This window comes from Heteronotia binoei, chromosome 2, assembly GCF_032191835.1.
Source record: "Heteronotia binoei isolate CCM8104 ecotype False Entrance Well chromosome 2, APGP_CSIRO_Hbin_v1, whole genome shotgun sequence".
NCBI lineage: Eukaryota > Metazoa > Chordata > Lepidosauria > Squamata > Gekkonidae > Heteronotia > Heteronotia binoei.
This window is the reverse complement of record NC_083224.1, coordinates 170308857-170321687: the sequence shown is the minus strand read 5'-3', so window position 1 is coordinate 170321687 and position 12831 is coordinate 170308857. Positions and strand designations below refer to the sequence as shown.

General features: G+C 40.6%; 1 protein-coding gene across 1 annotated transcript in view; it reads left to right on the top strand.

Annotated features, from left to right (window-relative positions):
• Positions 1-12831, top strand: part of LAMC1 (laminin subunit gamma 1) — a 157838-nt gene that overhangs the window by 133757 nt on the left and 11250 nt on the right. Inside the window, exons 17-23 of the mRNA XM_060232417.1 lie at positions 956-1134; positions 2640-2796; positions 4392-4597; positions 7101-7180; positions 9109-9246; positions 11019-11163; positions 12512-12661. Coding sequence (XP_060088400.1) covers positions 956-1134; positions 2640-2796; positions 4392-4597; positions 7101-7180; positions 9109-9246; positions 11019-11163; positions 12512-12661 — 1055 coding nt within the window. The remainder of the gene's footprint in view (positions 1-955; positions 1135-2639; positions 2797-4391; positions 4598-7100; positions 7181-9108; positions 9247-11018; positions 11164-12511; positions 12662-12831) is intronic.

Genomic DNA, 12831 nt, shown 5'->3' with positions numbered 1-12831 from the left:
GCCCCCAGAGGGCTCTTATCAGCCCCTCAAGCAACTGGCTGTCATCTGTTTCCTTCTTCCTCTCTCTTGTTTCCTTCTGCATAACAGTTTTCTTCTGCAAAACAGCTTGCTTTGCAAGGCTTGCTCAATCACACAGGAACTACAGAGCAAAACCTTGATTTTTTCCATTTACTGAGGCTCCTCCCTTGGAGAGGAAGGGGGGGAAGGCAGAGCTTGCTTTGCCAGGCTCTCTCAATCGCACAGCAGAGTCACTGAGCCAACAGAGTCACTCTGTTCTTTCTATTGGTTGAAGCGCCTCCCCCTTCTGGCCCCCTGGGGAAGGAAGGAAAGAGCCAGAGCTTCCTTTGCCCAGTTCCCTGGATCCCATGGGAGAAATACAAAGGAAGCAGCTTTAAGACTAATGACTGCTAATGTTTCAAGCATGTTTTGTTTTAATTTTTTTTAAAAAAAATCTTTAATTGTGTTTGTTTGTGTGCTTTATAAAATTTATATCTCTGTTACCTAATCTTAAATAGTAGCACACATGGCCCGACCTGTCATGGCCTGGCCTAATAAGGATTCATTTATGTCAGATCTGGCCCTCATAACAAATGAGTTTGACACCCCTGATCTAGATGGAAGGCCCTGCAAGGAATACTTGGGTCACTACATGGAGACTGGAAGTGGCCAACCATCTCTGAACATCTCTTGCCTTGAAAACCCTATAGTGTTGCATAAGGCAATTGTGACTTGACAGCACTTTCGAGCCATGATTCTAAGGGTTTTGTTCATGTGTCTTTGTAACACACCTGAAACCTTTACGTCTAACAAATATTAGTGGTGTTTCAGTCTTTGTCAGTCTTTACAGTACCATAGAGCTCTTTGTGTACATTTAGGAAGAGATCAATTGAGTCAAGTTTCATTGTCTTCTTGTCTCTACCTCATCATGATTTTTACTCTTCTTGCTTTTCCTTAGCTTGTGACTGTGACCCTGAGGGTTCCCATTCCCTCCAGTGCAAAGAGGATGGTCGCTGTGAGTGCAAACAAGGCTTTGTGGGGACTCGCTGTGACCAGTGTGAAGAGAACTACTTCTACAACCGGTCCTGGCCAGGCTGCCAAGAGTGTCCTGCCTGTTACAGGCTGGTGAAAGATAAGGTTGGGAATTGTGTGTTCATGCCTTGCTGACTTTGTTGGCTGGGAAATAAGTTGGGATTGGGGTACAACACAAGCGGGTGTGGAGCAATATGGAATTTATGCTAAAATAACAAATGTAACAGTCACAAACTCCAAGTTTTCATGAATGTTCATTTGCCAGGCCACCTGTATGTGCTCCCCAAATCTCTTTATTCACCCAGAGGTTTTAAGTGGAGAGAGCCTTAGTTACATTAGGGATATGTGTCTCTGTTTTAAGTCTCTACTAGCAATTGGACTAGAGTGTTTTGTTTTAGTTCTTTTGCTCTTGTTCTTATTTCTTGCATTGTTTTTGAACCTTTTAACTTTTACTCCATGTTTTGTACTTTGGAGCATTCCAGCTCCAGAGATGTCAAGTTCACCCTTCACTGCTCTTTAGATAGGTGGACCAGATAAATGTGGTGTGAGTCCAGAGAGCAGGCTCTGAGCATTCAAATTGTAAGAAAGTTCAGAAATGAATAAAAAGCATACAGATGGTCTGTACAGCATCAGGCTGAGCAATGTTATGAAGAAAAGGTGAACACACAGTCCTTCTAGCCCTAAACTCTATACTGATCCTAGCAGGTGTTATATTTATATAATGTACTAATTGGTGAAGTTTAAGCATTTAAAAGTTCTTCATTGCCTTCAATCTCACTTTGGACTTCTCCCATTGAAGGCATTGTCCTTCATGGCTTGTGCTCATCCAGAGGGAAGAGCAAAATGGAAGAGAGAAAAAAAATACCTTCTAGGGAATGTATAGTCCCACCTTTGACAGTCTGCCCCTTCTAGGGTCACTTAAGAGAAACAAAAAACTATTTAGCCATCTGGCTTTAGCAGTCTCTGTCTCCAGATGGGAGAATATAGGAGGGCTGTGAAGTGGTAACCTGTATGCGCTTTCTTTGGTCAGAGCCATCTATTTTGCCTTTGTAAGCATTGTGGTACTTGTGGTAAGCAATAATTTCCTGTGGTTTTTTTTTTTTACTTTGCCAGTCCTTTGCTAGCATGAAAAGCTTCTGGAACTCCAATTATTTCAATAATGAGGTGACTTAATACCTATCATACACAGTGGAATAGTGCAGAGTCCTGTTCCCTTCCTGAACCATTCCACTATAGTATACCCAGCTATCTTTGTAGAAATGCCCTCCTGAGCAATTCTGCTTCACATATGGCTGCCTTGCTGACCTCCTCAGGCAGGCTGTTCCATGTTGAGTGTTGACATTACATCTTGCCTAGATGCTTTCTATACATCTTTTCAGGCTTTCTGTAATGGGCTTTTGATAAGTTTAATAGATGCCTGGCCTCATGAGAATTCTGTGGTAGTGACCCAAAGGTTTGCAGCCGTGTGGAATCCTATTTTTCCTACCTATAACCTACCTGCACAGAGACCAAGCAACATTTGCTGGAGTCTTAAATGACCTGTCTCTACTGCACTAGGACACAAACATTTCTCCCCTTAACCTTTCCTTCTGTCTCTCATTCCTGCTTAGGTGGCAGAGCAGCGAGAGAGGTTACAGGAGCTGGAAAATCTTATAGCCAACCTAGGAACAGGTGATGAGACCATAACAGATCAGGCCTTTGAAGACAGGTTGAAGGAAGCAGAGAGAGAGGTCATGGACTTGCTTCAGAAGGCCCAGAACAACAAAGGTCAGTGGATAACTTTCTTTACTCCTAAGAATATCTCAGCACTGTTTATTCACCCATAACATGTTTCATGGGATGCAGGGTCTTTGAAACTAATGTTTGGATAGTATGCCTCCAGTACTTGACATGATAAGAAGGACTTGGATATTTTTATGTCTCTTTGAGACCAAATTTTAAAATCCCTTTTCTAAAGATGGTAATTTAAAAGATGCATAAAGGAAGGCTTATTCTTTGCATTTTCTTTGTTGGAGTTGAGAAAAGCCAGAGGTTTCATACAAGTGAGCTGGAGTGAGGAATTTGAAGTTTGTTCTGTAACCATTCTAGTGGTCTTTGAAGAAGTCTAGAGATGTTTTAGGATTTCTGAAGGCAGCTTCCTCAAATTAATGCTCAACATCAGGATAATTTTTCATTCAAGGTTATTTCAGCTTCACAATTACCTAGTCCTTGGCAAACTGTCTAAATCTCAGCAGCATCTGGAAGCCAGTGCATTTTTTTTGCACTTCCTTTCACATCTTTTAGTTAAAGGAATAAATCAATAACACCTGTTCAAAGTTGCCTTATTTTCATGCTTGAGCAATTAATAGAAATGTGGCAAATGAAGAAAACTTGTTTATGATTATCCACGTTTATTATTATATTGCCTGTCTCAGATGTAGAGATGTGAGGACCCAGATAAAAATTAGAAAAATTTGGAAGGAAAGCATTCCCCCCATTTTACTAACAGGGGAAAATGGAAAATTTGGAGGAACACTAAAAAGAAATTCATCTGTAGTTTTTTCTCTTTTTAAATGGATAAGATACTTCTTAAGGCAAAGTTTTTCATGCTCAAAGTGTATAGCATGAAAAAGTATGAGAAATTCATCAGGTTATCCAATGGAAAACTGGGAAAATTTCTTTTTAAGTGAGAACTATATTGTAGTACAAACCATTTCACTCATTCCAGATCTAAGAATTTTTTTGGAAAAATCTGAAATTTTAGGGAACATTTTCAAAAAAACCCCAAACTTTTAACTCTCATGCTATATACAACATTCTTTTTTTTGTTTAGGTTAAATAATTTTGCCTGTCATTAATTTGCTGTAATGTGTTTAATGATACGTTAGTAGAGTTCAGTATTTTCAGAACTGCAAAGTTTAGCTTAATATCTAGACGTGTTGGCAATGCTACCTGTTGTGACTGAGAGCATTTCTGTCCAAATTATACATTTGTTTGTATTTACTACAGAATTTTTCTGCTTTGTACTTTTATTTTTTCCTGTCTGTCAGATGACAACGATAAATGTGCTCTGGTAGCATAGGATGCCTCAATTTGCAATTCTTATTTGCGTATACCTGTAATTTTTCTTGTAGAAAATGAAGATATTTATAATTTTAAATTCCATAAATATACCAAAAAGTACAATTTAATATGGTGATTAAGGTAGAAATGATCCATTTTATGTTGTTGAGTCAGTAAACAGGAAAGCAAATATTGCGTACATTGTTTTAAAAAAAACCCCAAATTTCTGTTTTCCTAAAACAAAATGTTTCTTTGTGTGTGTGTGTGTGTGTTTCCCCCCATGGCTTCAATATTTCTGGAAATTTTACATCTCCATTTAGATGTAGATCAGGGCCTGATGGATCGTCTCAATGAAATCAACAGAACCTTGTCCGGCCAACTTGGCAGGTTGAGGAATATCCAGAAGACAGTAGCAGATACGGAAAACCTTGCCGAGCAAGCCCGCAATCGAGTGGATGACACAGCTGAACTGATCAAAACTGCTTCAGATAAGCTGTCAAAAGCATCAGCAGCAATTGGCAAAGTGGTGAGTGAGTTCTGTGCTCAGTTCTGAAATTCCATGCCACCTGATTGAAGTAGTCATGACTATATAGGTATGCTGACATTTGTAAAATGAATATTGGCTATCTTTTTGTTGTTTTTTCGTGCAAGCTTCTGTATGCTTGGAAAGCTATATAAGCAATGCCTAGTGGAATCTCAAAGCCCAGGTAGGTTGCTTGAATAACATTTGCACTAGACAGGTTATGGTTTGCTGCTCCCTGTAGCCAGAAAAACCAAAGTAAATGATGCCACACAGTACAAAATGCAGTATTATATAAAATGAGAATGCAATGCAAATTGCTTAATTTGCACAATTTAGTTTGCAGGATTAGTCTTTTCTGGGCCCATATTTAGAGTTCCATTGCTGCCTCATTTTTAAGCACCTCAAACTATACACAGTGCTAGGAATAGCCTGGTTTGCAGTAAAACAGCTTCTTGCCGAAGGCAGTAATCCTATCTACACTCAAGGCCTTTTTTTGCAGAAAAAGCCCAGCAGGAACTCATTTGCATATTAGGCCACACCCACCAACACCACCATTATTTTGCACCAGGCTGTTTGTAGAAAAGGCCCAGCAGGAATTCTTTTACATATTAGGCCACACACCCTGACACCAAGGCAGCCGGAACTGCGTCCCTGTATGTTCCTGCTCAAAAAAAGCCCTGGCTACACTTCTTGGAAATACACCCTATTCTGAATTGCCTACTTCCAAATGCCCATGCAGAAGCTTGGGCTAAATGAATCTCCTCTTCCTCTGATCTTTTTCTTCAGTAAATGCAGAGCATGACAGTGTACTTTGAATGTACAGAATGAACAGTTTTGAAATTTTAAAAAATGATACAGGACAAGTATGCAAGACAAAATTGAAAGTGCTTTTCTTTTTTCTTTCAATTGAAGCTTGCTGTTTGAAATAACTGCTAAATATACAGCTACTATGCTTTACTGTTCAATGGTGAGATTTCTTATAATCCTGATTTATGAATGGAGTCTGAGTAGAAGGTCAAGACCCAGCCCCCAGTGCTCACCCTTGTGAGTGTGCTGGCTGGAAAATCCCACTGCTACAGACATAGCCTCTTTTTACATAACCTTTTTTGCCTCTGAACACTCTACTGGGCGGGGCAGGCAGGGCATTTTGAAAAGCAGTATTCAGTCATGTTGCTGATCCCTCGGAAAGATTAATTGTAGAGGAGAAATTCCTGAATTTTGAAAACTCAATTTTTTATATGGACAATTAACAAGAATGCAAGCGCTGTTAAATTTCTTCATTCCCCTGGAATGAATAATGCCATTGTCTCTTAGTACTCAAATGCTGTTCAATACTGTTGCATGTTAAACTTGTAGATATTGGCAGCCTTGCATCCTTTCCATGCCACATACATTTGGAAGAATGCATAGCATGTCATTGTCTTGCCATGCATATCTCTGAGTATGAGAGAAACACAAGGAAATGCATAAAGGAATTGATGTTAACATAGCACATTTCCATAATTGCACAATGATCAATTGTACATTGCCCTGTTCTAGAACCAGCTTCTTGGGGGCTGAAAGGATTCACTCATCCAACTTCCTCATTTTATTTACTTCATTTATGCCTGGCCTTTCACCCCACTGGAGGCCCAAAGTGCTTCTATTATTCTCTCCTGTTTTATCCTCACAACAACCCTGTGAGGTAGGTTAAACGGAGAGTGTGTAACTCTCCCAGATTCACCCAGCAGGTTTCTGTGGCAGAGCGGGGATTTGAACCTAGCTTTTCCAGATCCTAGTCTGACATGTTGACACTAGACTACAATAAACAGTGCAGTAAACTTAGAAATTGTAGTTGTTGTGTGCCTGATAGAGATCTAACAGATGATTTCATTTATGTAACCAAAAATTCAAGCAAAAACTGTTTTAGATTTGAGAGTAAATTGCTATGTGCTTTTAAATGTAAAGTTTATAATTTTCTGATGTAAAATATGTTTAAGTATGGGAAATCTAGCTTCCATAATTTTAATATCCCTGGTTTTTATGTCTTGGAGTATTCCTGGCCTCTCCTTATATTTTGACACTTGTAGTGGCCTTCAGCCTTTCAGAGAGAAAAGCAGGACCTGAGCCAGAGGTGATTTCCCCCCTCCACTAGTGGCCACTTAGCATTCATTTATTATGGCTGTATTTAGTCTTAAGTCAATATATTTTCAATGTATGGACAATAATTTATATTTTAAGCTTCAGAGTCTGTGTATAGTCCCATTTATGTGCATAGAGGCAATTTGGGAATGTTCTAGAGCTCAAAAAACTGACACTCCCCTCCCTAGAGAGAGACTATGGCTTCACCATAGTCTTGGGGGTGGGGGGGAGGAGCACCATATTACTAGATTCTCTTATAAACTCCTTGTTAGATGCCAGTACACTTTAAATATATGAACCACTGTTGCTTGTATTTTTTGTTTCTGTTGAGTTGAAAGTGTTTTTTTTAAATGGCTCTTGAAAGTGCATTTGGTTTGTTCTCCAGACTATTCCTTCACCAGAAGGAATCAGCGATCCCAACAATATGACTCTCCTGGTAGAAGAGGCCCGTCAGCTAGCTCAGCGGTAAGGCCCATGGCATGCCAGTGGGGATTCTGTGCTTTAACTCCAGCTATGTCTTCATTGAGGTATTACTAGGTGACATAACGCTTTATCTTTTCTGCTCCCCCCCCCCCCCAGAATTTTGCTTTCTTTCTCCAGCCATGCCCCCCCTTAACTGCCCAGCCTGTTACATAGAACCACTGTGTTTATGATCCCCCCTCAACCCCTGGGGGTACTGTGTGGAGCATCCTGTGTTTTTATAATCTCCAGAATCTTAGCCTTTGCTCACTCTAGTCTTCTGTCCTTCTGCCCTTAAAAAAAAAAAGAAGTGTTCGGCAATAGAAAAGATGGCCTCCTGATGGAGAACTCATTATTCCAGTTCTTGTTGTGTTGAGTTCTGATTATATTCAAGTAACAGCAGGCTGTTACCTGAATGCACATGTACAAATTGTGGAGAGATGTATAAAGTGCGGCCCACCCATTTTTTAAAATTCATAGCAAACATTGATTGATAGATTCCCGCTCATGTTTCATTTCAAAAGGAAAAGGCAGTTAAAAGCTCCATGTACTACACATGTTTTGTGCTCTGCCATATCTCTTCCCAGATATTAAAATGCCTTGTGAGAAGCAGCAGCAAGAGTATGACCTGCAGTGTGACCTGGCTCTTTTCCTTGTGTTTCAGTGCAATTAAATACCATTGAAACTTAAGTACCTTCATCAGTGTGTCTAGTGACCTAGTTTCAGGAGAGTAGCCATTTTGGTCTGCTGTGGAACAGCTAAATTCAAGTCCAGTAGCACCTAGAGACCAGCAGGATTTTTGAGAGCTTATACCATGAAACATTTGGTCTTGTAAGATTTTTTTGCTAGACATTGGGTGGGAATCCTTATCTTAACACTTCCCATCTGGTAGAGTGCACCTGCTTACAGAATTTAAATCACTGATGGCCAGGGCATTTTTTTGTAGCAGGAACTCCTTTGCATATTAGGCCACACACCCCTGATGTGACCAATCCTCCAAGAGCTTACAGGGCGCTACTGTAAGATCCAGGATTGGCTATATCAGGGGTGTGTGGCCTAATATGCAAAGGAATTTCTGCTACAAAAAAAGCCCTGCTGATGGCCAATTTTTGGCACTGCCAGCTGGAGCATGTGGCACTCCTGGAGAGAAACAGAGGTCCCAGTGAACCTGACCGCAACATAATGCTCCTAATTGCTTCTCTTGTGCGTCTTTATCCTTCCCAGGTCAATAGATGAGAGTATAAACCACAGGATCACCTGCCTTGTCCTTATCTTTTTGGCAAGCTTTGCCAGAAAGGGTTCTACAGACTGGCTTTCAGTCAGATTATATACTCAGGCACAATCCATGCACTGTTATCTAAACCAGAGAATTAGAGAATACAAGCGGAGGAAATCCCGTAACCTCCCCGCAGTCACTGAGCCTGGTACAACTCCAGGCCCCACCTCCTACTTCTGAGCCCGGCTGCTCACATCCACTGCCACCACACCTTGACCCACAGTAGCTGCCACTGTGTGCAAACAGGGGATTTGTATATTTCATTTTTGATTTCACATTTTTCTACAACCTGGGGAGTCTCAAGTTTACAGGAAAATATGCTTAGCATCTGAGTGGCCCCGATCTGCGGATTTAGGTATCCACAGATGGGGGCCGCACATCGCTATTAGATATATAGATTACTGGACTGGTTCATACTGCTCCGCTGAGCAAAGTTTGAACCATTTTTCCAGCTTAAGGAGCCTCCTTCCAACTTAGAAGGCTGTTCCTTTGACAGGTGTCACTTAGGCTGAGGAATGTTCTGCAGCCTAAGGGTAGGATGCGTGGCATGCTAGTCCGTTCAGAAACAACGCCTCATGTTTAGGCCACCAGTAAGGGTGCTTGGAAGGGAAACGGTTTCTTGACAGCTTGCTTTCCTCTTCTAATAATTTTGCTCCAGGCACAAGCAAGAAGCAGATGACATTGTGCGCATAGCCAAAGAAGCGAATGATACATCAGCACAAGCGTATAAACTGCTCTTAGACACATTGGCAGGGGAGAATCAAACAGCGAATGACATCAGTGACCTTAACAGAAAGTAAGTCTGGTGTAGAAGGTGTAGAGGTGATGATGCAATAGCGTTAAGAGAACTCTCCGTCTTACTTTTATTATCTTTTAATTGATAAACTTAAATTGTGTTGCCCAATCTAGTTCACAATATTATTTATTTATTTAAAGGATTTCTATATTACATCCTCCAGGGCGTGCCTGAAGCAGCTAACAGGAATAAACTTTTATTACTTTTTTTTTTTAAGTGTGTATCTGTAGAACAATTAAATTCAGATTCAGTAAATTAAAGTAATAAGTAGGGTTTTAAACCAGCAACCAATAAAATGGGCGTGAAAAAGGTAAAAAATAAGATAAAGAGAAATAGTCAATTAAAAGCCTTCATGAGTTATTTTGGCCTGGTTATTATTAAACAAAACATCTATAGCAGAATTATTTATTTTTCTTAGTTGCTCCTTCTGCTTGAGAGCTCTAAAGCCAGTGCTCAATATATCAGTTTTCAGTAAAATCATAAATATTACCCAGAAACAGATGGACACCAAAGAAAACAATAATTTTGAAGGAGAAAATAACTAATGGCGGTCAGATCTTGACCCTTCGTCATCAGCGTTTACCAAAAAAACCCCCCAAACCCTTCCTAAGACTATAAACCAGCAAGCAAAAAAAAAAGAGAGAGGGAGGTGAAGAATATGTTTAAGTAAGGGTAAGCATCCGTTTCACTGTTCCATAGTGTGTGCACCCTTACTGATCTCACTCTAGTACTGATAAGAACAAGCTCTCTCTAGCTGATGTGAAGGAGCAAAATGGAAAGATGAAGGAGAAGACAATTCCTAAGGCACAAAGGAGCTCAGAGTAATCAGGACTTAAGAGGATTAGCACTGTTACATTTTAATTGCTCCCCTGAAGTTGTAATAGAGCAATTCAGGAAGTATAAAAAAATACATATTCAAAAGTGTACTATTACAGGACATTGAATTGGAGTTCACACATATCCAGTTCACACTGTTCAAAGAATCTCATGTACATTCTCACTGTAATCTTTACAGCATGGTAGGTCAGTATTATTCTCATATTGTGGTGGAAGGGTGGGGCATGCTGAGAGAGAAAATAATTTGCCTGCAACCACTTGGTAAATTCATGGAGGTAGCAAGGTTTGAACCAGGGTGATTCGGAACTTCCAACCACTGTATTACACTGCAGCAGACTTCATTTATTTTCATTCAGTACATTTTCATCTCACCTTTCTTCCAAGGAATTTAGAGCAGCCTACATTGGTCTCCCCTCCTCCATTTTACCCTCATTTTACTCTGTGAGTTTGTTTAGACTGAGAGTCCACAAGCGGCCAAAGCTCAATCGGCAAGCTTTATAGGAGAGCAAGGATTTGAACCTGGGGCTCCTAGATCCTAGTGCAACACTTGAAGCACTACATCAGGCTGACTCAGAAACATTTGACATATAGGATTTATCAGTAAAAAGCTCTTATCAGCCAAAACTCTTGTGAGTCTGAAGATTATTTTTCTACGTGCATCTAAAAATGTAATGTGGGAAAATGACAAATGATGTCTTCAGACGTGAACCACGATAGCTTCACAACAGCAAACAAGACTGCAGGATGAAAAACTGAAAGGATCAAAACAAAATTATACACGAATGCTTAAAAAGCCCAGAATACAAAAAGCCTTAATTGGATTCTGAAAAGTGTAAAGTGTAGGTAGTGTTCTCAGGATTTGAAACTGGGATGTTTCTCACCCATGGTGAGATCAGTGAGCCAGATTGATGTGATTCTCTCTCTCTCTCTCTTAGGTATAATCAAGCAAAGGACATTTCCCGAGATCTGGAAAAGCAGGCAAACAAGGTCCATGCTGAAGCAGAGGAAGCTGGAAACAAAGCTCTGCAGATCTATGCTAATCTCACCAGCCTACCAATTGTGGATACAGAAGGTCTAGAGGTATGTTGAGTTAGGCTGCCTTGAACAGTATAGTAAGGCATTATGACTGTGGAAGCCTTAAAATGACAGTGAGTTGGATCTTGCCTAAAATGGTCACAGGTGGATTTCCTCCCCTATCTTTTCTCCTGCCGCAGCCCCCCAAAATGCTGCTCCTCTACAGGACAACCCCAGGAATAGCATTGGCGGGGGGAGAGTGGGGATCAGTGAGAACCATCTTTCCCCCTTTAGCCTGTGGAACTTTTAGGCAGATTCCGAGTGAATACAATGGTAGTAACTTTTTGTACCTTATAGCAGGGGTAATGGTTCAAGCTCTCAGCTCTAGCTATGGGATAATTGTCTGCAAACTTCATAATGCAGCCATTTTTTAAATTTCTGGTAAGTTCATCCCTGTGCTTACAATACTTGGACGTTTTCCAAAAGTGTTTGAAAATATGAAAAAGGGAATTAATTATAAGGGAAAAATCTAAGTTCCTTGCTGGGAAGTGTGTTGTATCTTTCAGTGTTTGTCTTCTTGTAACTTAGTCTGGTGTCCAGAGATACAAAGACCATGGGAAATGTCGTTCCAGTAATTATGAACACTTCCGGGTACTGCTGTGAATGCTCATGTCAGCGTCCCAGGACCAACAGAGACTCTATTGCAACAGCTGGTGTGATTGAATAAGCTAGGGAAAAGGAAATGGCTTATATAGTATGATACAGTAGGGGCTCAGTCTACTCCTTACCCAAGTTGGAGGTTAAACAAAGCCATGTCGTTCCCCTGAGTTATGTCCAGAGCAACTGGGGGTGGGAATGGAAGTGGATTCTGCCCACCATATAAGCATTTTCAGGATGCGCTGCACATAGTAAGTAATGATCCTGCACTGGCATTCAAACTTTCCTGACCCTTGGGAACCCACCTTTAACTCCCAGGTGGCAGCATGTGACCCACTGAGTTGCAAGCATGTCACAGGAAGTAATGTAACACCACACTCACCTGACATTAGAGGCATGTGGTGGGGAAAATATGTGCTTTTACTCAGAAGGAATCCTCTTCACCTCTCTGTCCTCAACTTCTCAGCTCACATGCAAAGAGAAACAGGATGTTGTTCCTTAAATGTGTGCACTAGCATTTAAAAAGGTGACTGTAGAGGCTTACAACCCAGCATGTTGGGCTCAGTGACCTAAATTGAAGGTCTTGACCTCTAGGTTGAAGGCCACTGCTCTAAAGGGTGTACTGATCCATGTTGTCCAATTGTATGTTGAATTTCTAATTTCTTCTTGAAAATGTAACACTGCAGTCTTCCATATTCACAGTTTTACTTCCTGTTTTTTCTTTTTCTTTTTTTTAAAAAAATCGTGGCATGTGCAGAAAGAGGCAAAGAAGATCAAGGAGGAAGCCAGAGACTTAGATCAGCTAATTAGCAGGAAGCTGAGGAATTATGAGGATCTTATTGAAGACATGAAAGGGAAAGAACTTGAAGTGAAAAATCTTTTGGAGAAAGGAAAGACGGAACAGCAGGTCAGTTGCATCACTGACGAACCCCTAAAATATGCAATAGCCAGGGTGATATATTTAACTGTTCTTACATTTCTGACAACTGGTTAACTTTGCAGAAGTGTGGGGGCCAGATGTTCAGAACTCTTCAGCAATGTTCTTGAAGATTTATGTCAATTCAGGAGCCTGCTCTG